Genomic DNA, 27,469 nt, shown 5'->3' with positions numbered 1-27,469 from the left:
AAAAACATCTAAACTAGCAAGTTTAGTCTTAGTCTGGGTACTATCAAACTCTGTGCAAACACAAGTGACTGTATTAACAGAATCAGACGTCAGCAGAATAGGGTCAATTTATTCCCATTTGGAAGTCCATCAGGATCTGAAATATATCCGTTTCTTGAAAATATATGTTGACTTAACATCCCTAAGACTTCCCAAAAAAGTCAAGTTGCACTTTATTTAAGAACTTAAATTGCCTTATATTGCTATTTTCAAGAAGTTCCTTCTTCCTTTTCCATCCTCATGTTTGAATAAAAGTTGAAAGTTGGATTGTGTTTTTAATATGCTGGCCTTTTTAAAATAATATTTTAAATAAAATTACTCAATACTTGGAAGATATTAACCCTTTGCTTAATGTAATGGGAACTATTTTTTTTTCCAGGTCTCAGCAGTCCCAGAGTTTGGCCGTATAGTAATTTATACTACCAGTCTTCGTGTGGTGAGAACAACTTTTGAAAGATGCGAACTGGTTAGAAAGATATTTCAAAATCACAGAGTTAAGTTTGAAGAAAAAAACATTGCTCTGAACAGTGATTATGGAAAAGAGCTAGATGAAAGATGCAGAAGTGTCTGTGAGGTTCCCTCACTCCCTGTTGTGTTTATTGATGGCCATTATCTTGGGGTAAGTAAAGCATGAACCTGTATTTTATTCTACAGTTGGGAGGAGCAGATGAAAATCTTGATGAATGAGAAGGAGGATTTTTAGAAAATTGCCTACGATGCTGCAGTGATGGTAACAAGTTAAGACAGAAATCCTTTTGTAATAACATTGCACAGATCCTCACTGATAAGTTGGATCTGAAGATGCAAAAGATAACCAGGGAGTAAAAGGCAATAACACATCTAAGATATTATCTGCTTCTTAAAAAAATATATTATTTTGTAGTTGATTTTTTTTTCCTTACGAGAAACTGTATGTATGATTGACTCAGGAAGATGGATACACATAGCATAAACCTGTCATTTATTAATATCTGTGTTGAATAAGAAACTAACACTTTGGAGTGTCAGACTTTAAATATACATTGAATTTTAGATTACGTAGTCTGTATCAGGATCTGTAATCAACTGAACATATTTTAGATACAAAATTGATTAATAATTTTTTAAAAGTCTAGCTGTAAAAGAGAGAGAAGTCCAACACTGTCCTACTGTAAGACATAAACTCCAAATGGAAAATCCCAATTTGTACACTAGTGTTCTAGGTCTAGAAGCCTGCTGACATTTGAAATCACCTTTTCATTGAACCTGTATATTTGAAATGTATTTCTCATAAACAGAAAAAAAAATCAAAATAGAAAGATTCCGGAAAGTGGCACAAAGAAAACAGTTTTTAAACTCAGAGAAGGTATTTCTCTGAGTGGTGAAAAGCTAGCAATTAGCACCAACTGTGAGGCTGTGATTTGTGAAGGCAAACTATATTTAAGCACAGTGAGGTTACTGTGTTTGCATCACTTAGAGCTGTCATTTTCACAAAACATTTAAGTAACAAAATGCGGTGTAACCAACAATCAGGGATAATAAATATTGGGGCTGTATGAACACTTTCTCCTCTTTTCCCCCATCCCTTCCAAGATTTCCATGTGTTCTGCATGGATTAGGCTTCCCTGAGCATTATAAGAAGTGCATTTGCAGTCAAAGGCCTTGCCAGACCACTAGAGCAGCTGTAAAACCACCTGTGTGCAGAATATTAGCAGACAGTGATATTTACTTCATTGTAGAATATCCTTTTATCAAAACTCTGATTTGGAGATTTGGAGAGTTCTCCAGCCAGTCATGAGTGAATGTGCTACATTCAAGAGCAGTTTAAAATTCAACAGGATTCACATGAAGATTTGTTCATCTAATTATTATGTTAAAGTGTAAGTACTGAGTTCTGATTGACTCCAAGAAAATCTCAGTCCACATATGACCAATTTGTCAAAAGAATTCAGATAAGATACTGAAACTGATTAAATAAATTATTTGCTTAACTGGAGGAAATGCCTGGATACAGTCATTTTGGTGTGATGGATGGCCCAATAACTCACTACCAGTTGGGGGATGTTCTGTTTGTTTATTTTCAAAGATTGTGAAAAACTTGTTTTCTAAAAGAGGAGCGTCAGTGTAAAACCCAATAAAATCTCATTAAAACTCTCTAAGTACTGTATGAGATTATTTAGGGAGGTGTAGAAAAGAAGGCAAGTGAATTAAGAAGATAGCTTACTATGGACCAGACAAATCTACCTTCTATAGGTAAAGAAAAATGAAATAATTTAGTGCTCTGATCTAGACACATTTATTGCAGCAAGGAAACTACATTTACATTGTTTAGCACAAGAAAGCTAAAAGCATTGGGCTGCTAAAAACCAGGAAAACACCCAGATATGGGGTGTGTTTTCCTGCTTATTTTCCTTTTTTTTTTTTTCCTTAACCTGATGTGCACTGAAGTTAGCTGGAAAAAATCTTTAATGGGTTAATTAGAGTTATTCCATGTAAGAGTGACATTATTTGTGAGCAAGCAGCTTTGCAGGCAGGGAGCAATGCATGGACAGCCCCTCTGCTCACAGGGAGCTCATGGCAGTGTGTGCCTTCCCCCTCCTCCTGCACAAGGTCCGTGCCCCCCATGCTCCCCACTGATTACCATCGTGGGAGGCACTGCTGCTTGCTGCAGCCCCACTCTGGGTGCTTTAGCTGAGGGGAGATGCGCTTTGGCACCATGAGGAGGCCAAGTTCAGTGTGAGCAGGGCAGTGACTCGGGCAGTGCTCTGCGGCTGCTGTGCTGGGGAAGGAGAGCCCCAGGACGAGCCTGTCACTTGGACAGCCTGGAGGGACCTGGGTGCCCTCATTCTGTTTGGTAAATGTGGCAAGCCCCGCTATTTTATGGCAGTCTTATATGTCTTCACAAGAGAATCTGAAATTCCTCCATTTAGAGAAATAAGGAGGAATGTGTGTTGAGAAGGTCTGGCAATGAACTATTCACCCCCAGCTCTGTCAATTCACCTTCAGCAGACAGTGCACCCTGACCCCAGGGGCTGTGTGTTGGCTGGAACCTGTGCCAGGCTTGTGTTTCATTCAAATGCAATCGAGAACTAATTACAGAATTTGGTCTCATTGGTAACAGCGATATTTCTATAATGCTTTTTATAACAATTAACTTCTGATATGCAAATTAAACACAAAAATCCCAAAACCTGGTGTGTCAGTAAATAAATCATGCACTATTTTCCTTTTTTTCTCTCTCTCTTCTTTCTTTTTTTTTTTCATTTTGAATATTTGTTTTCTGAGAAATCCCTCCCTGAAGGGGTTTGCATGGAGCAGTACAAAGGAGAATCTATATTGAGCTATGCAGCTTTCAATGAGTCATAACGAGAAAAAACCCCAACCCTGAAATAAAATATGAACAGTTTTGAAAGGTGAAAGATTATTCTTAATGAGATAAAAGTAACAAAAGCATCAAAACCCAGCATATGTACATCTGATAGAGAATATTGTACCCAAGCTATTCAGAAGCACGGACAAAGTTGTTTGAGCATTGCAGGTTGTGGGGATAAATATTCACAGTGCTGTGGAATTCATCATTGCCTGCACAGGGACAATGAAACAAATCCATGACTTGGGCAGAAGCAATAAAAAAAAAATCATATTTAGCCCCTGTCAAGGAGAGTACTGCATGCTGCAGTACAGCAGGGCTTTTAATCTTCTCTTTTTTTTCAGGATTGAACCATTGTATTTCTTGACACACACAGTCTAAATATCAGTCTGTCAGGAAATTGCTGTTTCTTTCTGCTGCATGCTCTTTACTGGCTGATCTAATCCCTTCTTTTCACCTGAAGTTGTCTCCATCTGAAATGGAATTATGCCATCTGCTGGGATACCAATGCAGAATAAAAAATTGCTTCTAAAAAAGAGAAAGCCACACAGAAAAAAAAATGGAGCATTTATTTGCTCTTATAAACTCATATACTCTTGGTAAAGGGATGCAAGTAAAACAGACAAATAAGTAATTTTTGTAAATATCTTAACTCAGCATATAATATTTTAAAAATACATGTCTTTTTTTTCACTTGAAATATATGATTTAATTCCAGCTATACAAGGGAACCTTGATTTTTTTTCAGATATGTGAATTTATGACTGTTTTTTCTGAAGAAAATATCTCCTGTTTAGTTTTCCCAGCTAGAATGAATCCAAAACAGCATTAGTTTTATAGAAAAATTATTTTATTTGACACACTGGTTATAATCCTTTCCAAAGAACAATGAGACTGTTTTTGTAACTGACTTTTAGAAAATATGTGTGTAAAATGTTTTTTTGTGAAACAGGAATTTACAATTTCCTTTTAGCTGGTTTCCAGTGGCCATATATATTTAGTTGTTCTTTGGGTTTTTTGAATACATTGTTGTGGTATTCACTTCATGAGAGGGTATAAGTGGCTCTGTGACAGTAAAACTCTAATTTAATTATTGCATTCAGTCACCTAGCATTTTCTGACTTGTTCCCTCCATTTTGCAGTTTGACATGTCAGGAAATGCAGGGTTCCATTGCTTTTTTACACCTCAACCTTTCCCATTCTTTGCATACCAAATCTGGGCTTTCTGGTGCTGGTACTGTATTGCAGTGTCAATTTTCTAAGTTTATGGGCAGATTTCCAGGCAGTTATTTGTAGCCCTGAGTCCCTGCTGCCAGGGGCCCTGGCTGTGAGAGGTGTGAGCAGAAGGGAGCATGAGCTGTGGCAAAGATCGACACTCAGAGCCCAGCTCCTCCTTCACTGGAACATCCCAGTGAACAATGTGGGCCAGAGATGGTGAAGTGTGTGAGGGCATTTTTGCTGCCTTAACAAGAGGCTTAAGTGCTTAGCAAAATAGGAAACTGGGCATGCAATTTATCTGCACTGCAAATGTGTCCACAAGAGGGATAGTGTGGGGCCTCACTAATTTTTCTCAGTATGTAAGGAATGATGTGGAAGAGAGGCTGCTTCCCAAAAGCTGCAGGTATTCTAGTAAAGCCAAATGCAGAGCCATAAATCTGTGTTTGTTCCTTGATGAGGAATTACATCGTGGAGATGGTAATGGTTTATATCCAAGATAGGTGGCAACAGACAGGTTTATTGACCAGACAGAGTTGGGGCAGTAGAAAACTTAGTGGACCTTGTCCTAGTTCTACAGTTAATGGAAATTTAATGTTTGAAATATGATGTTAATTTCTGGATGTTCTCAAGGAAAAATTGGGAAAATAATTTTAATAATTAAAAGGATCTGGAAAATATGCTGAGTGATTTAGCCAAGATTGTGGCATTTCCTTGCCAATGGAATATCTGGCTATGACCCCTGGACTCCAGCAAAGTTCAGCAAAGAGAGATTCAGCAGTATTAGTAGATAAAGGATTCATGGGCTTCTGCTTTGAAATTAAAAAAAATGGGTAAAAAAACCTGAAATTCACTTTTCACTGAAGATTATGCCCATTGTCCCTCATACTACTTATGTTACTCTCTGGTGAGACAGACTATTTAAGACTTCACATGCCTTTCTGAGTAATTGTGGACTGAACACAACCTAGGAAGAAAAAGAAAAGCATCATTATCTGGTCAAAAAGCACCTATTTGTCTTAAGAGCTGTGTTAAGTACTCTATTAATTATGGATCTATATTAATTATGGATTCTGTGTGTTAAGACTCAAAGATCCAGAGGGAAGGTTAATCTCTACAGACTTTTACTTATATTTCACTTGGGGCAGCCATTAATCAGAGAAGATAGAGTGGCACTTAAAAACATTGACGCCATTCTGATGTTTGGGTTTTAGTTTAAAAACCATAGCTTTCTACTTTGTAAGGAACACAACTGACTGACTGAATGTCATCAGAAATATAAATACTTTAAAATATAAATCTATAATGGGAAACCTGTCAAAATTTTAATTACTGTGTTGTAAAAGCCAATTAGCATTATACAACATCACAGAAACCTAGGGCAGAAGTCACAGAAATGCTTTTCCCTGTGGCAACAGAGAAGAGAGCCTTGCCTAAAGAGGGCAAATTGAGGCTTGTCCAGCTTAAGGAATTTGGGGTGCTGCAATCCCATCATCAATAAAGTTACAAATCCTTAATGACTCTACTTCAGAAGAGCAGCACAAGCTTTGTCTTAAGCTGCTGCAGTGCATTCAAGCCTCAAGCTAATACTGCATGGGCTGCCTTGGCCACGTTGTGCCAAATGCTCCCATTGCCTGCTCCTCTGTGTGAAAGCAGAGATGAGTGGACAAGCATGAAAGGGGCCAGCAGACTGCTAAACCTGCCCTGCTGGGGACACAGACAGCCCCATAGGCGCGTGTTGGAGCTGGTGCACTCACTGCCCATGATCTGTAATGGATTTCAGTAGAAGAGTCAACACAATAAGGCTGGCTCATCAGTCCCCTGTCATCTTCTGTGACTAATTAACTACAACTAATTACCTTGTCTGATACTTTTTAAAAAATATCTCTCTTTGAAAGTATACTCTTACTACACTTTAAAAGTAGTGTCCACTGAAAATGTGGCTTTCCACATCCACTAAAATATTAACATTTTTCTTTTTAACTAAAATCATCAAACACAGAGTCAAAAGGGCTGCTGTTTTTTTCACAAACCTAAGCAAAAAGACTTTCTATAGGGAAAATAACCTTAGTAGGGTGTCATAAAAGGAGCTTTGAAAAGTTTGATTGCCTTTAGTTGGCTTTTGGGCCACACACTTGTAGGCTCAGTAGTCCCCAGCGAGGTTCTGTGAATGGCTGGACACTTGGAGGTGCATAGAGTCACACAAATATTCCCTGTGCTCATGAGCAGCTTTTCCTGTACCTCCCAGAAGTTGGAGAGGTGCTGGTGAGGAGCTGGGGCTGACCACAGGCAGCTCAAACTAATGGCACATCTGAGATGTGTGCCAGCATCCCACTGCACCTCAGCCCTGTGTCAGAGTCCCAACACACCTTCTAGTTAAGGCTGGAAGCAAACTCAAAGACAAAATTTAACAATTTTGAAATGCAGGGACCAGCAAACTGGGGCAGCACAATGGCACGAACTTGCCATGGGTGAAGATGTGGCCAATTGCCCTGGCAGCAAGTAAGGCCTGAAACTGTTCCTCAGTTTCCTCAACTTTTGTTGGTTTCTGGTTAAAAGTGTCTGCAAGTATTTCACAATATTTCATATTCAATGAGATTCGTTCCCTAAGTGAAGTATAGACATTCAAATGTGGTGATCTAATTAGAAGAGAAGGGAACAAGATTTCCATATTCTGCATTTTATTCATCCATTTTGTCTGCAGATTTCTTGGCATTTACTTTCAAGAGGAAAAAATCCCCAACACTACAATAGAGCTTTGGCTCAGGACACAGAAACCCTAAGAGGCCTAATGCAGTCAGACTAAATTATTATTACATACTGTTGTGTCTGACTTTAATGTTGTTAGAGTTTTTTCATTAGTCCTTTTCTCCTTTTGTTATACATTAGGCACATTATGTCTTCATTCAATGCTCAGCTGCTAAAATATTTGAAATACAATCTCCTCTTCTCATTTTGCTGCATTCTCTGATGTGTTGTATATTTACAAAATTGTAAATTTTTGACATAATAACTAGAAATATTTTTTATTCTGTCAGGAAACATAGCCTGTAAAATAAGGGGAAGACAGTCAGAATTTGCAAGCTGTGTCACCTTTTACAGAAAAGGCAATGTGATATGTCACATTGCTAATGAACTTTAGGCATTATTACTATCAGACCTGTGATTAGATTCTCCTCTCCTTCTAGCTTTACTAAGGTTGACCTAATTGCAATATAATTAATGTGAGTCAAATTTGTCCTCAGCCTGTTTAAAGTTGCAAGTCCAAATCTTCTAATCATCTCTGGTTTTTGCATGGTAAAGTGCCTGATATTTTTCATCTTCTTTTCCTAACAGGGTGCTGAGAAAATTTTACTAATGAATGAATCTGGGGAACTGCAGGATCTCTTAACCAAAATTGAGGTAATTGTATTTCTGCAAAAAAATATAGGCAATATACATTTACTATTTGTAATCAAGTAGCTTTTCTTTTTTACTGTTTCCTTTTCTTCTACAATAAACTGATGAACCCAAATGCTTTTTTTGTTTTACTCTTTTTACACCCTGTTTTGGGGTGGAGGCCCTAAAATGTTATTCTCAAGCTAAATGTGTGTCCTAATCTTGGGTCAAAAAAGTACATATATAGGACAAACAATGTCAGACTATGGGAAACTGATAACTTTTCACTGAATACAACCTCTGTGGGTTTTTTGGGTGTGTTTGGTTGGTTTGGGTTTTTTTTCCTCTCATTTATTTTTTTCCTCAAAAATGGGTTTACTTCAATTGCAAGGGGCAGCCTGTTTTCTTCATTGCTGGAGATGCCAAAAGTGGTTCCACAAAGTTCCTCCATCTGTTCAAGGAGGAAGTGGCCATTGCTCAGAAACTGAGCTAAAGCAATTTTGCTTTGTTTTTTAACTTTTGTTAGTTCTCTTAACTACATCTAAAGGTATCTGTATATTTACAAGCCCAACAAGCAATATTGAATGTAAAGATTAAAAATATTATTCTCTTAAAATGCTGCGATTATTTGCAATAATGTTCTATAAAGTAAGCATTCACCAAAAATTACATAAGATGGGAGCACACCTAAGATAAAAAGAATGTTAATTTTACATTAAATATTTCCAATTGTTGTCCCTGGAAGAGCTGATAGTAATAGGAGCTGTTTGCCTTGTGAAGAAGAACAGCAAGTTTATGAGCTACAGAACAAAAAGAAAAAAAGTGCCTTGTTTTCATGTTCATCTGAGTTTTCAATAGGTGAATGCTATTATCAATGGATTTGCAGAAATATTTTAATTTTTCTTGATGGTCCTCCAGGTACTACATTTTCAGTGAGTATTTTACTGTACTGTGGTAATAATTTGTCACTAATTTGTAGTGGTACATAATTCCTCAGACTGACAGTAGCAGGAATTGTATGGATTTTTGTTCTTTATTTGTGAACAAACCTGCAAAGTCCTTACTCAGCAGTGCAATGCTAAAAGATGTGGTGGTAAGTACCCAAAGTGGCATACCTTTCCTTTCTCTGATTTGAACTTTAAGAAAATTGTTAAATGAACTAGCCAAATTTTCAGCAAGTGGAACATAAAAGAGTCTTTGAAATCTTTCTTCTATGCACCGCTGTGTTTAATCCAATAAAAAAATAGAGTAAATTTATTGTTTTGCTTGGGAATTGGGACAATTGAGAGGCCTCAAGTCTTCCTTGAAGCAATTTTCTCTGGGTGTAACTGTTGGACATTTCTTTACTCTTAAAGCTTCAGCATTCTACACCCATAAATTTGAGTACCCCACTTATTTCCTTGAGTACCACTTGTCAGAAGCTATGAATGGCTTTTTGATATCATCACCTTTAACTGTAATAGGTATAATATGTTCAGCACGAGCATGCAAATGCTGAAAGTCATAATATATATCTTAATGTAGAGCACAGAAAACATAACATCAGCATAAACTGCCTGGAGTTTGGATTCAATCATCTCAATACTTCCTAGATTTAATCTAGACCTAAACAGCATCCAAGTAATACATGCAAGCTATCCTTTAGCTTGCTGATTTGGCAAGTGTAAATGGCTAGGGAGGTATTAAGTAACAAATGAACCTGCAACGAGCCTCTCTGACATTGCATGTGGATCTGGCCAAAGGAAAAGGCAGACTTACTGCTCTTCCATGGTGGTTTGCCATGGGATGGGGGGGTGGGCCTTGCCCAAAATGAAAACCAGGATGTGAATTTTCAGCTGGCCTGGAGTCTTCATTGTCCTAGACCTATGGTGGTTTGTTGCAGAATGGTCTGTTTGTTGGGGATGAGCCATTTGACTGGTGCAAGGAAAACTTGGGGCTCAATTTAAGTCATCAGCAAGTTCCGTTTACTGAAGAGAGCATCAGAGACTTATACAGCAAGTAATAAGCTCATGAATATTCTGTAATTTACACCATCCATTGGCTGCACCACAACACTAGCTCTTCTCTATTCTTCAGGGGTTACATTTTTCTTTTCTCATGTCTCTTTCACTATTTGTTATCGTACTCTAGCTAGGCCTAAGGACACGCTATCTTGCAGGTGCAGGACTCTGAATTAGCCACGGCCTTGTACTTTTCTAATCTCTAGTCAGCTAAAATGCCAACAGTGGTTGATGAGGTAACATGTTTGTCTTTCTTTCCTTCTTTGAGCAGAGAGTGCAGCTTCCTCAGGAGTGCTTCTCTTGCGGGGGCTTTGGTTTCCTGCCGTGCTCAGCGTGCCATGGGAGCAAGATGTCCGTGCTCCGGAACTGCTTTACGGACTCCTTCAAGGCCCTCAAGTGCACGGCCTGCAATGAGAACGGGCTCCAGCGCTGCAGGAGCTGTGCAGGCTGAAAATGGCACCTCCACATGCAAAAACTAATTTTATGGTACTGCACCAGTTTGTAATATGTGGTTTTTTTAAATTAATCCATTTATCCAAAACAGTCAATAAAAATCCATTTGTTGTATACTTCTGGTTTGAGCATTTGAGCTTTTTAATCTTTGATCGCCAACCATATAACGAACGCTAAAACACATCTTTCTAGTTTCCTTATAGAGAGATTTGTAGTCTGGAAAACTGATCACATGTACAAATTCTATCTTCTTCTATATGGGATCATCAGCAGTCATATGTGTTTTTGAGTAATGCCCTCAAAGTTACAGCAAAATGAAGCTTAAACTTCAGATCATTGAGCAGTGCTGTTTTCAAATTCAGTGAGAATAAAGATTTTGTAGTGTGGACTTGCCCAAGACTGTTCTACACAGCACTTTCCTGAAAAGTAACTAGGGCTGAATTTGATCCTGAATTCTATGTGGCAACAGAAGAATAGAAACATTTCTTAAAAGCCCCATGAACCAACTTTCTCTTTTAATACTGCTTTCTCTTTGTTACAAAATTATTGTTGTTAGACAAAGTTACAAAAACATTTAATATGGTAGATGTTCATAACTGTAGTAATATCTCAGAGCTTTATGATCCTGTATGTCACAGTAGATCTTACAATGATTCAGTCAGAACACCTGACAGCTTTATAAATTGCATGTAAAGTAATTGAGGATGAGATTTCAGTTTTTTCATCTTAGCAATTGTTGAGGTTTGATGAGTAGCCTGGCATGATTGTTTCAGGGCATTTGTTCCCCAGGAAGGCCCAGCTCTATGGCCAGACAACTCCAGAACTGTAAACACCTTTGCCAATTTTAATGGGTTTCCCCAACACAAACACAAGAGGATTAGTCAGCGATTAGTCTCAATGGACTGTGGGCTCTCCACACTGAATACATTCCAGTTTGGAAGTGCATTACCATTCATGCACTTCCACAGAATACTTTTTAACAGGGTAACATTAGCAGCCATCACCAGCTGCTCATTCTGACATTGCACATCTGTCTCATGTTCCTGCTGCCGGTATGCACTGGCACAAGGAGTAGAAAGGTAGTAAAAAGCACCTTGCTGAGATTAGTGTTGGCTAGAAAACGCTTCCCGGGTAGTCATTTCACCCTGCCCAAGGTGCATTACCAAGTGTTGAGCCATGTGATTTATGTGTCTTTCCTCATTCTTTGTAAAGTTGTGCTGACTGGGGCTTAGGTAGGTGCAGTTTGCTTTTCTAGATGTTGTTTACTCTGGTTGGGTGCCCCATTTCCCTTCCCTCTTTCTAATATAACCTTCCTTAATTTCTCTGTGATGAAAAACTCAGGTATTTTAGTGGTTTGGGCACAGCACAGCTGTGGTATAAACCAGGATAGCCACAGCTGCACAAAACATGGCTTGCAAAAACAAAACCCTCTGAAAACCTTTGTTTTTCTGATGCCTTATTTTCTTCACTGAATCATTACACAAACATCATTCCTCCACCTCCCTCCCACTTGCTGTGTCTAGAGGTGGTAGCTGGTGCTGAAGAGCTGGAAAAGTTGAGCTTATATACCTCTTTCAACATTTGAATCTAAGGGACTTATACATATTCTGTTGCATGTTGAATGTGCAGGCTTGAAAGTGCTTGTACGATCCTACTGCTCCTACAGATTCTACCTTAAGGCTCAGAGGGAGCATCTGGATCTTCAGCATAACATGAGGGAGATTAAATTTTATACAAAGGCCATCCATAATTCTTAGCAGCACCCCATATAAAACTCTGAATTGCAGATGTGCTTACTTTTTTACAGCATGGGTAGAAAGAGAAGGAAGAAAATACATTACCCTTCTTTTATTTAATAGTCATGCACCTTCTATTTCTGGCTAATATTGCAGTCCAGACAGGTATGATACAGAATGAAAGGCAGCAAAAAGCAGAATACTGATGATTAGAAATTCATAATTTCTGATGCATGAAAACAAACTTTTTTAGTTTTGAACTTGCTATGGATCTAGAGAGTGAGAACACTCAGTGAATACCAAACTCAAGATGGCATACTCAAAATCATCCTTGAGTGAAATTACTAGTAAAGAAAATGCCAGTGCATTTGTGATACTGTAATCCCACAGCCTTCACCCTTGAGAGGACATACTGCCTGATGAGATGGTTCATATCACCATTCACCCACCATATGACCAAATTACTATGACTTGACAAAGTATGGTAAGCATTTTCAGTTTCATTGAAACTGAAATTTCCTCATTGACCTGGAAGAAGGGTTTGAAGCTGGTTTTCTTGCCATTTAGGCAATCAGAAATTATTTCCCCTCAGAATGAAACACGCCAAATCCCGCTTCTTTCCTGATTCATCTCCAGGGGCTGTGACAGAAATCTACAGGTCTGTCCTAGCCAAGGATCTAACCCTTCAGAGGCACCTAATGCCAGTGAGCAAAGATTAGGCAAAACCTCCTTAGTTTTCTTTTTAGAAGAAAAAATTATGAAAGTAAAAGGTCAAGTTTTGGAGAACCTTTTTTTCCCCCCCAAGGATCTTTATGGGAGACACAGGATACCTAATGCTAACATAGTATTCTTCAGGCACTGAGTATTTGTCAGTGTATTAGAAAAGGATTTTTTCTCTCCTCTCTCATCAACTGAATTGCTATTTTTTTTTCTCCAGCTAGATTTTCCTTCTAAGAGCCCGTGTGAAAAACAAAACTTTTTTTTTTTTTTTTTTAAGGAGATATTTTTTACTGTATTGTTTACAATTTCTGCTAGGGTTTTGGGTCTGGCTTCTCAGCTCTCCCCAGCCATCCTAGAAATACTAAGTGTGGAAGAATGACAGTATTACAAAGGCAAGCCCAGGAGCCAGTTGAGAGATATGATGGTTTCTAACATGAGAGATGCATCAGGCAGCTAGCAATATAGCTTTTAAGTCAGTCTGAAATAAAAAAACAAGGTATGCAGGTCTGTTCTGATTTACACCAGTAGTACATCTTTACTTCCAAGGAGTTAGCAGCCATCTCCTCCGCTCTAACAAATAAGACTCATCCAACTGCAACTTTGTATAGCAAATTTTCTATTTCCAAATGCATCAAGCTGTGCTTCTCTTGTTTCTGGCCCTCATGACAAGGCTGAAGTAAGGATCCAAGTATATGTTCTCTGCCTGACAGCTCGGCATATTGGCCGATATGAGAGCTGCTATCAGAGAGCAAGCTAATCCTTGGGCTGCTTCTTTGCAAAAGTCTTTATGAGCTTAAGAAAGAGAATGGTTTGGAGTCTTCAACTTGCAGCACTCTTTCCAGTGGACAACATAACTGAGCATAAGACTGTTTTTTAACTCCCTAGAGAAATTTGCTGTCACAGGAGCACTGTAGGCACACAGTTTGTGGTAACTGGGAGTGGGGCTGTGGCTGAGCCTCATCCCCAGTGGGTGCAGCTGTGAGCAGCAGGTGAGCAGCACTGACAGCAGTGAGCCATGGAGTGCCCAGGGGCACTGACCCATCACCAAAGGGAGCAGAGGGCACACAGTGCAATGTGTGAGCATGAGGGGGATAAAAGGTTGGGCTGAAGAAGGACAGACACTTGAAGCCTTCTGCTGTGGTGTGGTGTTGCTCTGACTGGGTTGGAGCTTTCTGACATTGTATGGTGAGACTCTGTGTGTTGTGGCTGTCTCAGCTGTGACGTATGCTGTGACAGAGCAGAGTGTAAATTAGTTTCCTACTCTAAATAGTGAGGACCACATAAAGCAGGGTGTTCATCCTCCTCCTGTTTGTTCTTTCTTTGTAAAGGGGTATTTCAGGGCCATTTTCTTCTCACTTGCATTAAATGAGTAGGGACTATAAATTTTATTTAATATTGTACTATAAAATAAACATACTTTGGGGTTTTTTTCTGTTCGGGAGTATTTTGCTCTTTTAACATACCAATGGACATTAATTTTGTGGGGGAAAAATCTGGGCATTTTCAATATGGGATAGTGCATCTGGGAGTTGCTTTCCATTCAAACTTTGTTTCCATGGTGTATTCTTTCTAAAACTCCATAAAACAGACAGATTGTCTTATGTGTAAACAGCCTACTGTAATAAAATATTTTATATAAATTTGTAATGGTGGGAGTTTCTGAAGGCAGAGCTGCAAAAACAAGCTTAGCCTTTTATTTAAAGCTAAAAACTACATCAGGCATGGATCTTACTGACCTCCACACTTAATTCTGAAGTTTTCTGACCTCAGACGTGGTCCTGTCAAATCAATGAGAACCAAGTCCTACTGATTTAAATTCCTGGTCAGCTGGGTCTAGCCTATCTTCCCTTTATAAGTGAAGTGCTGTGAAATATAGACTCATGTAATTATTGCTGCACTGTATTAATTTATTCTATATAGTATAAATTCCTCTTTAAAAATAAGAATATGAAGTCTTGAAGCCCTCCAAGGTGTTCACTCACTCTGTGGTTTATTTCTCCTATACCTGTGAACTCATAATAATCGATGAAAAGGATCTGATAGGTCTTGAAATAAGACAAATTAATTCACCTGTCAGTAAACATGCTTCGTAAGAAAGCTTTCTGCTTTTAACCTTAGTGTCCTGTGAAAAAAGCAACAAGAATTCCTTAAGAATTTTGGAGTTCTATTAATGGAAATAAGGAATGACTCTTACTGACATGAGTTCCACAATTTTCATGAGTGAGTACCTAATGGAAGACACTTCAGGTATTGTTCCAAGCTATTGCTATTGTATAATTGCATTAAAATGAATTTTATTCTCTTAGCTAGACATATATTATTTGACCACCAAAGTATTCAATGGGAAATATTTATGCCCTAAATAATTTAGTAAGGAGAATTAAGATTGCATAGCTTACTTTAAATAATTTAGACATGATAGTAAAGCACATTGTAATCCAACAATAACTTGAAAAGTAAAAATTATTAGAACTAAATCTTTGTTTAATCCAATTTCTTTCTTCTAGCATTAATTTGCTTAGGGACAGTGAATCAGGAAATAATTGCTTTAGAAGGAAATGACTATGAAAAAGCACTTGCAGTTTAAGCTTCTTCTAGTTTATCAGCTCTACTTTGAAAAATTGGTTTTAAATGAGTTAAAAGGTTTATGAAAATGAACAAGTTTTCCATTCAAGAAAAAACACACAGTAATAAGACACATACTGCTCTTTTCTCTCTGAGGTCTCACATTTTTGCTACTGATGGAAAAAAAAAAGTTGCAAACAAAGGTTTATTTAAAAGACTCCTCTCTGTACCAATAAACAGAAGTTGATTCCAACAAAAATAATTTTTCTTTTAGTGGCCTGAAAGAAATATGCTGCAGGGTAATGCCCTTTGGCAACTGACGTTTATATTTTGAGCTGGAGAAAAAGCCTGTTGTGACAACACAAAACAAGCAACAGTTGTATGACCAGTGAGAAGGGTTGACTACAAGTTGCTGTTTTCATGACTGTGATCCGTTCCAAGTAGGAAAATACTGGTCAATAAAAATTCATCAAGCATTACCATATAAATGTGAGTACTCATCAACTTACCACTTAAAAGTGGCTATTTTACTTTATAAATATTTAATCTAGTGGATGCTTTTTTGTCTGTCAGATACGGCCAAAATTCTCTCTGATTTCATGTCAGGTAAATTATAAATGAGTGAGGATGACAAATACACAAAACATCATCTAAATGTGAGTCCTCTCTGAGCTAAGTCCCAGTACCAATATTATACTATTATTTTGGAACTCTGCCCCTGATTTGAGCCAATATCTGAGACTTTGAAGACATCCAGACACTGTCTTGCCCTCCAGCTTCATTTGCAAAATAACTTTCCTCGTCATATTCCGTATGGGTAGGACGCAGTAGGACAGGAGTGTTGTAATCCAGCAGAAATCCTCCAGACCTGTGGGATGAGATATTTAATCCTTGTGCACCAATAGAGCTCCACAGGCAATGAATGCTTTATACTGCCTCAGGGATCCAGCCAGACAGAGTGAACTTCAGATCAATACTTCAGCCTGCATAATTAAAGGACTTGGTAAAAACTTATCTTTTAAAGCATAAGCACAAAGATAATAAACAGTCATCATCGTTACTCTTATATTTGCAATATTGCAATCATTGCTTTTAACATTATAAGAAAATCATGCTGCCTCTCATTACAGCTTGATGGTGATAGCTGATGCTGGTAAGTTTTCCTTTTCAACATAATCACTGAGTAAAATTTACTAGAATATTATCAAGTATCAGGATCATACGTTCAAACAAAAGTAAAATAGTACTATTGTTATTATTCTCTCCATCACTTAGGCTCTCATTCAGAAAACACCCAAATAACCAAAGCAAGATTAGCAGACAAACCTATCAGCAAGTTTAGTCTGTAGCACTCTTCCTCAGTGCTTTAGAGGGATGCATTAATGTGTTTTCTGTGGCATGCAGAGTTTCCCAGTGAGGCTCCTTGCTACTTGATGTACTCTTGTGATATCCCCAACAGTGAGGCTCCTTGCTACTTGATGTACTCTTGTGATATCCCCAACAGTGCTCACAGTGCTCTGAGACAGGTGGTGCTATGCTGCCTTTTCCTTTTCCCTCATCCCATGTTCTTTTACCAGTTTGGAACATAATGATCCTAAATTTTCCAGTCTTTTCTCACGTCCTTACTAAATGTGCACATCCTGTATCAAAGAAAAGTTAACAATTAAACAATCTCCTTTCTTAATAGCCACCAAATCTCATCTTGTAAGACATACTTCATGAGCAATATGGTTTGAAAACCCTGGAATATTTTTCCACATTTTTTCTCCACTCCTGTATCAGGTCTGTGATGGCAATAAGTCTTTCCTATTGCAGCTTATACTTCTTGCAGTGCACCTAATGTTCAATAATGACAAATTTGTCATGCCACACTTTATGCTTGCCTTCAGACAATTTGGTATATCTGCTTACAGTATGATTTATAGCCTCAGGGCCTACTCACAAATCCTCTTGTCCTCTCTTGGACGTTTTCTATCTTCTGTCTTTGCTGTACTGTGAATTATGGCCCACAACACCTTGCTATGCCATAATTTGGTTTTAGAATTTGATCCCAGGTCGCTCACTGCATCCCCTCTCCCTCAAACTGTTTATCTGTCCTGCTTAATAGAGGTTGTTTTTCCCACCCTTCTCTCCTAAATCCTTGGCTGGTGTCACCTTTGTCCTTCAGATCTCCCGAGTGCCATCTCAGGGGGACTGTTAACTTACTGTAACCAGCTGTCTTCATCCAATACACCTACAGAGGAACAGCATAAAGCCACAGCAGACAGCATCAGCTTAACCTGAGATTTGTATTTTTCAAGTTATACTAGATCTCCGAAGCATTTTTTTCCTAACATGCCATTTCATATTGACAATCAAAGCAATAATTCTAAACTGATAACAGACTGCTTGGCTGTGAATCTGAAAGTATTCAATAAACAAAGACCAGCACAACAATTCTGAGTAATAAATCAGATTTAACATACCTATTTTAACATCCTAGCTTGCCTCAGAGGCACAGAATCTAAATCTCCAGATAAAAACAATTTTTATTGATGCCCAGATTCATGTAGATGCTATCAGGCAGAAACTGGAACACACTAAGTCTTCTACACTTAAAAAAATTTTCTTTGAAGTATTTATCTTTCTTAAGTATAAAGTTTTTCCAAAAGCTTTATAACTGAGAACCTAAGTCTCTAACTTTCCTTCTTTCCTTCCTCTATTGATGTTATTAGATACCTAGAAATAATTAAATCTTAAACAGAGATATAAATCTGTTTTAACTTTAAAAAATCTAGGTATGTATAAAATGAAATGTGTTACAAAGTACATTAAAAGATTACCTTTTTGTCACAAATTTGTTCTTAACATGAAGTAGCAGGTTCTCCATGTCATCATTGCTTATTAGCAATAAATCTCCACAGTGATATGCTAGTAGGATGTTTGGCAATATTTTTTATCTTTATCAGTATTTGATTCTATGGCATGAAATAACTATTAATATCTTCAGCCATTACATTCTGAGTGGGTTTTGTGTGATAATGCAAAAGGATCAGACTATGTCTACAGGATCAAAAATTTACATTTCATAATAATGAAAGGCTGTCACAGTTTTTTGGAAAATTTTTCAATTTTGAGCATTGCACTTCTGATAAATTTTTTTTCCTGTGAGTTGCAATTGAAACTGACTGCCAATATTTTGCCATTTCACACAGAAATATGAGAATTCTTCTGTGCTTTTTCTATTGACCAAATACTAGAAAATGCATCTTATCCGTGAAGGAGAACTCTCACCTTGATTAAGAGAAAGAACTTAATGATGGCATATACATTAGCTGGATGCTTTATCTAGTTGAAAGAGAAACATTTACCACCCTTCAGGGATGAAATAGTTTATGCATTTTCCTATTAAATTAAATCAACCAAATAAAGAATTATTAACTAACTACATTTTAGCTTCCTACTCTGCTGCACTTTTGTCCTAGAACCTGTTACATGTGTAATCTGCTCATAATGTTTGCTTGCATTTGAAGGAAGATTATGAATAACTGAAACCATTATATTTACCACAAGTGACATCAGCTATGGACTAAGCCCTCACATAGTTAAAACCAAAACTTATAAAAGTAAAGCCCTATTTTTTATTCCTTTGTTTCTGAAGAAAACAACTTGAACATTTTTGTCGTTGTACTCAGGAATTTGTTTTGCTACTCTCACAATGCCACATGCCCTTCTCATCTTTATTGCCAAATTCTCAGAAGTGGAAGAACCTGATCCTGGCACAATACTTATGTGTTCTCTAGACTCTACTGGAGCAGACCAGTTCACATTCTCCATTAGCACTTTTAGTCCTGTGTGAGACTTGGGGATAAGCGCAGCACTTGAGCAGAGATTTTGGGCATTGTGTCATGCCCTACATGACAATGCACAGCCATGCCTTGTGCAGCCCACTGCGAGTGGATTTTGGATGCTGTAGCACATATTGGCACCTCTCCTTATGTCCCTCTGTGAATTGGCCAAAATCTGTGCCATAACTAGGAACACATGACAGATGTGTTGGTGAGGTTTCTGTGTTTCAGAAAATAAACTCAACTACCTGTCAGTGAAACTAAGACCATTCTCCAAAATGGCATTTAAGTAGCTTTAATGTGCAACTGCACTAAAAAGTCACATCTTTGGTGACACAGCGGTCTCATCACCTGTAATAAAAAAAACAATTGAGTCGAGTTGCATTCTAATATTAACTGTGAATGTTCCTGCTGTGAAATTATGGTGTTGCTGTTTGGTTAGTTTTGTCATTCTGTCCTATGATATTGGAACAAATCACTATCCACTACAAAGAAATTCACAATAGCTACACCAGAAGCCATGTCCCTTCTCCTTAATGTAACTTAATTTATGCATAATTTTTTGTTTCTGGGGAGGAAAAGACTGAGTAGAGTACCCTAAAATAGTAGTAGTCTGTTAGGCAAACCAGAAGAGACAGTGAGACTATGAAACTTTTAATGGGAAAAAAATATAATACATGATACTGTAGTTTCTTTAAGTTATGCCATGCAGCCTTTTATTGAGTTTCTAGCAAGTTTAGACTTTTTAGCACCATACCTTCTGCTGCAAACTTTGTATTACTGTAGGAGAGCTACAGCAACTAAACTTGGAAATGCAGTTTTAGAATAGATTTTCAGCAGCACTGAGTTCTTTAGGGAGAGAAAGGATTTAAGATTGTACACAGTAATAGCTGTAGAGAAGACAGACTGGGCAGAAATGTTGCCTAGATGCCTTCAAAGTTATTTGATCTCGAGGTAGTAATTTGTTGGTCTATTTTTACTTCATGGGTAAAGGTCATGGAATCCTGAAAAATATTGCTGGAAACAGACAGCCTGCACACAGTAATCATGCAAAGATCACATGTCTCCTGGATTAAATGCAACAGAAATTCTGGCACAGCACAACAATTTACAATATGTTGAAAGACTTATAAAACAATCCTAAAGTAATTGGCATTACAACCAAAGGGACAGCAGTGTTATTTAATTCTAGGGAAAGTAGAGATATCTTTGAGGAAGAATGATTAGCCAAAAGTTGTCACTGCATGTCTCCAATCATGCCACATGATGTAACTATATACATAAGCAAGATGGAGATTGCTGCAAATGAGAAGGATGATGAGCAGGACTGAACAGGCAGTGAAACCATTCCTGTTTTGTAGTGATGATGATTTCCTTTGGATTTTAAGCTCCTGATGAAAAGTAGGTGCTGGTTCCACCTCTCTTAATCTAAGGGGTTGCTCTCTCTAATTTCAGCTGCTCTAAGCTCATGATTTAAGTGCATATCATATATCACAAGAGATCACAAGTTGGATGAGCTGGCTGAATTTTAATGATGCAGTAGAATAAATCCCCTTTGAGATGGTTCCAGCTGATCCAGTACCATATCTCAGATGCCAAAGCTATGCAAATAATCATAGCATCACTTGTTCCTAAATATTTGTGTGTATTTTCTTGGAAGAAAATACTTTCTGCTTAAATCTTTCACACCTCTTGTCTCACATGGCCATAGCAGCTGAATTTACAGCAGCCCTGGCCTGTTGCATACCCAGTATATCAATCTGAAATATGACACAGGGGAACTATGTAGCCTCTGCAATACGACACACATTGGAGCCATTATGTCAGCAAGTCATGATGTCTGTGTAAGGCAAATAAAATATTGACTGTCAAAAAAAAAAACAAAACAAAACTAACACTGGTCTCAATTTTTAAGGTACCTTGTCAGCTTTGGCACACATTTATTACAGACCTAGAAATCAAAAATAATGCTTCATAATACATGGGGGATTTGGCTAGTTTTCCCTCCTCAGGGATAACATAGAAAGAATCAGGGAATGAAAAGAAATAATTTGTCAATTGCTAAATCCTTGAAACATAGTGAAGTAAGTAGGTATTACAAGCAAAGTCTACTTTTTCTTATCTTGAACTAAAAAAGAAAAACCAAACAAAAAAATAGGATTTACTAGTAGGGCAATACATTTGATTGATTGTTCACTGTAAAAAGGAGAGCATATCCTAATTACAAAAGATTTCATTTCAGAATTATAACAATTATTTGGAATATATCACATAAATTTAGAGGCTGGAAGAAAGTGAAAAATAATACCTCCTCCATCTAATAAATTCTAAAAGCTCTAAGTTACCCTTCCTTTCTCACTTCTTTAGTCTTTTGGCAAATCCAGGCTTATTGGCAGAGTTTTTGTGTGTCTTTAGCCTGAGCACCTCTTGAAGAATTTCTTGGAGCACCTTTCAGAAAGGTCCAAAGTGAGGACGTAAGAGAACTGAAGTGCTCCCCTTTGCTTTCTCAACATTGTCCTCAATTATTAAGGTGGAGAAAAGGTAGGAAAGAACCTGTCTTTGGCAAGATGGAGATTAATGCCTCTTTTGAATCTGCACCATTTCTCATGAGTGCCTCATGTTTGATTTTCCTCACTTGGAAAGGACAAAGCTGCGTGTATGTGGAAATAGAGTCAAAACTCCTTTGTAGGGTTTGTGCTAGGCACTTTCACTTCAGGACAGCCACTTCTGGAAGTAAGAAATACATAGCTTGTAGTGCTGGCAGTGAACCACAGGGATTAGAAGAAATGTTGCCAACAATATACAAGAAAGCAGTGATACCACAAGTTTGATTAAAACAGCACCTGGAGGACAGCAGAGGAAAATGTTCTTCCTAATATTGCTGTGAATGAGAACCCAGCAGAGTAGGTAGATGTCCATGTGGGAAATGTTGTATATTATCAGTGAACTTCTTTCCTGAAAGCATTTTATTGTCAGGAGTTTTACAGATACCAGAAGCAATCTAAAATGGTTAGAAAGCTTCTTAATGACTACATTGTTCACACGCTGGGCAAAATTTGTGGTCACACTGAGACATCTAGTGATACCGTGGACATGTTCTTACACAGTGTTACAGTACACTTTTGTCATATTTTTGTCTTTTCTGACAATAAAAAAAACGCAAAAGATCTGCAGGAAACTGACTGAACTTGCTGGTTGCTTAAGAGTGTTTTCTGCAGTCCCAGTTGTTCCTGTCCCAGGCAATTCAGCTCTGTAGGCTTATCTTCAAACTCTCTTTTATTGTGATGGCAAAATTGTCATTGCTTTTCCCAAAGCTGCTCTTGCTTCTTGAGGGCTAAATCTGTGTACCATGTTGTAAGAGAGAAAGATCTGTTTACTTGCCTGCTGCTTTCTCTGCTGGCAGCACAGTTCCCTGCCTCCCTATTCTCTTACTCAGAAAGCTTGTGTCACTTTGCTCAAAAAGGAATCATAAGAAAAAAGGCACAGTAATAATATAGGACAAACAATTCCTGTTTGAATAAGAAAGAGAATATGTTGTCCCCCAAAAGTCTTCAGGATATCATAAGGTTAAAAGTGGAGGACAAAGCCTCCAGCTCTGGAACAGTGGTTTTATGTTGTCCCAAGAATAATTAGCTGCCTGTGGAAAAGGGCTGCTCTTTTTCACAAGAAATATATTACACTGAGACAACCCAAACAGCATTGCCACTGGACAAGGAGAAATCTGGTGAGCATCAGCAGTAGCTGAGGACCTTCATTCACAAGCAGTTACACAGAAAGAGAGGCACCCTTGGCTGAGATTAAAGGGATAAATAACAAACAAACTCAAAAGGGAGCTACTTCTTTTGCTCTCGTGTTTTTGAGCCATAGCTTAAACGAGATTGCTTCAAAGAAATAGTTTTCTTCAGCGAGTCAAGCTTTTCCAAACCAGAGAAACAAACAACTAAATTGTTGTTGTGGTGTTTCGCTTCTGACCCATGAAAATATTACTGCATTTAGGCTAGCAAAAATGCACTAAAATAAATTTTTAAATTCTCATGATTATTTGGATGATGTAAACAGGTTTGAAAATGTAAGAGTGAATCTACAGTATTTGGACAACTGTAAATATATGCATATATAAGTATGTTAATTACAGATAAATACATAAATATATATAAAATAGATATACTATTGGTATAGGATTTATAAGTATGAATACAGATATAAACAAAAAAAAAATTACACCATGAGCAACCATGAGGCATATGGGCCTCTTTAAGCCTTCCCTTTAATGCTTTGCTATGCATCATCATTCTCATATTTAGAGTGCATGCTCTTTGGGGCACTGAATCATCCCTTAAATTTGATGTTAAATATATTTACTGGAGAAAATGCAATAAATAACTAGAATATTTATAAATAATGTTATATTTATATGAGTTTATAATTTTTCTGTGGTCTCTAAGAGTCCAGTAAAAAAGACTGATCATGATATGGTAAGACAAAGATTATTCTGCCTTCAGACTTGGTTCTGAAAACAGAACCAAAGTAGAACATTATCCTTATGGGGTATTTCTGTATTCTGGGAAGATGTGGTTGCTTATAATGAAGTTGATGAGTTTGTGTAGGAAGTTATGAAGGTAGAACTGTCTCTCTATAAAAAATAATTATTGTAGACAGAGAAAACATGAAATATTGATCACTTATTATGAACCACAGATGAAAAGGTAAAATAAAATTTGCTTGTATGTAATAACATATTTATGATAATTTTTATTTTCCCCCTGTAAAAACAAATCCTGCTACTGCAGTGTTCATTTGGCAATGAAGATAAATTCATATCAGATAAATGTTTTAATAATAATTACTCAGATTGGGGCATACAATGACTTTAGGCTCTCCTATATGGAGGAAAAAACTTGTTTCTGTTCCTAATTTCAAACCAGCATTGTTACTTATGTTCCTTTTTTCCCTTCCTCCATCACCAAGCTCTGCTCTGACCAGGAACAGCCCTTCAAAGACAAAAAGTACTGTATGGCATACTGGGCTCCTGTAATTCCCACTGAAACACCACTGAGCAAGGCAAACCTGTTGGGTGTAAAACTTGCTGATCCTGAGGGATGAACTGGAGGACATTTTGCCTTTAACAGCTTCATCCCTTGCCAGACTAAATTCACTTGCATTTTTGTTAACAACTTCATCAATGTAAGACCATGACCTTATTGAATATTACCATGCTATGAGACTTTCTGCACCGTGTGATCTTAATTGATTGATGCATGGGAGCAGAAAGACAACAGAGCCATTATACTGAGTATTTTGCTGTCTGCTAGAAAATAAAATGACCAGCAGCACCTTTGCAAATGGTTTTTATGTTCCTTTGAAAAGACAGCCAGTCAAAGGGCAAATGACCTTAACCAGCAGAAATCCACAAAAAAAGCTGCATAAAGTTACCTGAAGTGAAAAATGGTGTTTAGGTGGGGATTGGTCAGTCAGTCCAGCCCTTGTTTTTGGGAGTAGGAGGGCACATGTGCCAGTGACTGATTTTAAAATCAAGCCTTGCCGGCACTGAGCCCTGGGGAAGTGCTTCCTGTCAAGCACTTTCCTGAGGACACTGACAGCAATAGAACAACTGTAACTCAAATCAGGAAGAACCAGGTGGCTTTGGCTGTGCACAGTGAGTTATCTGGATCACACAGTAAAGCACAATGGAAGACTGAAGACAATTTGAGCACAGCTTTGGTGTTACACTGGAGGCAAGGGCGTTTCAGTGAAGGAATTCCACATGAGCAGGGCTGATACTGCTGGGCAACTTCTGTGAGAGGAGTGGAAATGAAAACTGCCTTGCCCCAGCACAAAAAGGTCAGCATGCATTGACAGAGTCAGCGTATGGTCACATTGGGACCAGCTGGTTATGGGGGAATTTAATTGGCTTTGGCGAAATTTGGGAAAAGACAGATGTTTCAGAGCTGGCTGTGTTCCTGCAGCATGATTGTCATAGTGTAATTTCCCACTGGTGTGTTTCACATCCTCGGAAGCCCAATTAGCCATTGAATCTTTGCTTGCAGCAGGCAGGACTAGGAATGTGCTGCTTTTCCCCCAAGCAGCTACTTTCTTGTTTTATGCATGCAAGGAAAAATAAAAAGTCATCTTTTTCAGTTAACTGAGCCATAGCACCAGCATTTCATACCAGCAAACCTTTAAAAAGAGGCTCTTCTGTATATTCACAATGTTTCATATCTCCAGAGCACTCTAATGTTTTTCTTTCAAAATTACACACTCAGGACTTCTTGTCCCTTTTTCTGGGAAGCACATAGCTTTATACCTAACTCCATCTCCCATTCTCCAAGCCATTTCCAAAACACACTTTTTCTTTGGTTGTACAGCTTTATGACCACTATTTTCAGGGCCTTAAGCCTCTCATCCAGATCAGTCTGCTTACTTTTCTTCCCCAGACTCTGCTGTTCCCCTTATCTCAACCAAAATCAGTTATACTGCAGCCCAGTCCATATGTAAAACATTTTTAAATTCTTCACAGAGTTCAGGGAAGACACCAGAGGCACTCTGCCCTTTGCAAGCTGGTCTAGATATTCTACCTCTTTCATATGGAAATGAGTTGAACAATGCATCAATTAAAGAACAAATGAGACAGAAGAAGGTTTATATTCTTCCTCTTATTGTCAGAAACAGTCTTCTGGTTTTCTCCTTCCTTTCTCCCAGTCATCTACTTAAATTTTTGCTAGTGATTTACTGAAGTAAGTTGATTGTTTTCATTGGTATCAGTTACCTTATATTGAGTTCAACCACCAGCATTTCTTGTCTGTGTAAGCTTGTGCATTGCCCAAGATACTGTGCAGACACTTCTCATGAAACTCACAGGAGTGTTTCAAAGAACATTGTCCATTAACGCAGAATCCATGCTGGAAATGAATTTTATTCCCTTATTCCATGGTAACAAGATGTGAAGATCAGCATTTGAAGACTGATCATAAAGACACAATCAATCAAGGCTATCTACTGTCACTTAGGGTGACTTGAAAACACCAATGAATAGCACTAACTTCTTCATCTTCAGTATCCTGAGGTCTTGAGGGAGAATAGTTCTTGTTCTTTGCAGCAATCCTAGAGCAGGGCTCCACTGTGAAACAAAAGAAACACACACACACACAAAAAGTGCACATGTAAGAATGACTGTTACAAGGGAGCATTTCCAACTTTTCATAAAATTCATGTAACTAGCTATGAAGGTATTTAAATTTTTATGGTCTATCTCCATCTGCTGAGGTTCAAGGCTTACTAAAACTCCAAACTGAAAGTTTGTGATTTAATAACTTACAAAACTTGTTCTGTTAAGATAAGCGGGGAGAGTTAGAGGAGCACAAATGAAAAAGGGGATTTTACTTTAACACAAAATGTTATGTTGGTACTACATATGAACTGTTATCATCACTGGGTGTTCTTGGACTTCCCCAAAGAGGAATAAGTATAGCCAAATACATCCTTCCATGTAGGTTAATAGTTTCAGGACAGAAAACAGTTATGTTTGCAATACAGAAAGAACTCTGTGCCTTAGAGACATTGCACAGGTCTTGTCCCGGTGTATGGATCTCAGGATTTATAGACATTACAAAATCTTGAATAATTTTCTTTCACCTACCTGACACCAAACAGGTTGCATTTAACAAATTTATACCTCTAGGAGAGACATTTAATCTTCATACGAAGACATGAAACAATTAAAAATTCACCATTTCCCTTAAGATCTCCCATAATGATTAATCATCTTCATTGCTGGAAAAGTATCATGCCAAAAGTGTCTGGCATTACTTTCTGTCCATATGTTCTTATTATGACCCCCATATTAAATATCTTCTTAATACATAATTTATTACTGTGAAGGCACTTGCAAGCTGTAATCAAGCCACTTCTCAAGCCCCTCTTCTTGGGCTGAACAGATTGGGCTCTCCAACTCTCACTGCAAGGCAATTTCTCTAGCCTTTAAATCATTTATGTTTCTTTCATCTAGAGATTTCCTAGCTACCTTTTTACTATGCAGACATTTAAACTATACACAGTTTCATAATATTAATGTCAGTCTTTGCATAGCTAAAAATAAATTATCAATAGGTGTATGAGAAATGAATTTAAGTATCAAGTGACTGCCAGCTCTTTTTAGTGCTGCATCACATGAGTGCTTATGTGGAGCTG

The 27,469-nt window shown here is 37.9% G+C and overlaps 1 protein-coding gene across 1 annotated transcript in view; it reads left to right on the top strand.

The window, feature by feature from the left end:
• GRXCR1 (glutaredoxin and cysteine rich domain containing 1) overlaps positions 1–10,486 on the top strand; it is a 38,765-nt gene extending 28,279 nt beyond the window's left edge. The window contains exons 2-4 of the mRNA XM_058804243.1: positions 419–658; positions 7,940–8,005; positions 10,253–10,486. Coding sequence (XP_058660226.1) covers positions 419–658; positions 7,940–8,005; positions 10,253–10,432 — 486 coding nt within the window. The 3' untranslated portion in view covers positions 10,433–10,486. The remainder of the gene's footprint in view (positions 1–418; positions 659–7,939; positions 8,006–10,252) is intronic.
• Positions 10,487–27,469: the final 16,983 nt, after the last annotated feature.

Source organism: Ammospiza caudacuta, chromosome 4, assembly GCF_027887145.1.
Source record: "Ammospiza caudacuta isolate bAmmCau1 chromosome 4, bAmmCau1.pri, whole genome shotgun sequence".
Classification (NCBI taxonomy): domain Eukaryota; kingdom Metazoa; phylum Chordata; class Aves; order Passeriformes; family Passerellidae; genus Ammospiza; species Ammospiza caudacuta.
This window is presented reverse-complemented; position numbering and strand designations above follow the sequence as displayed.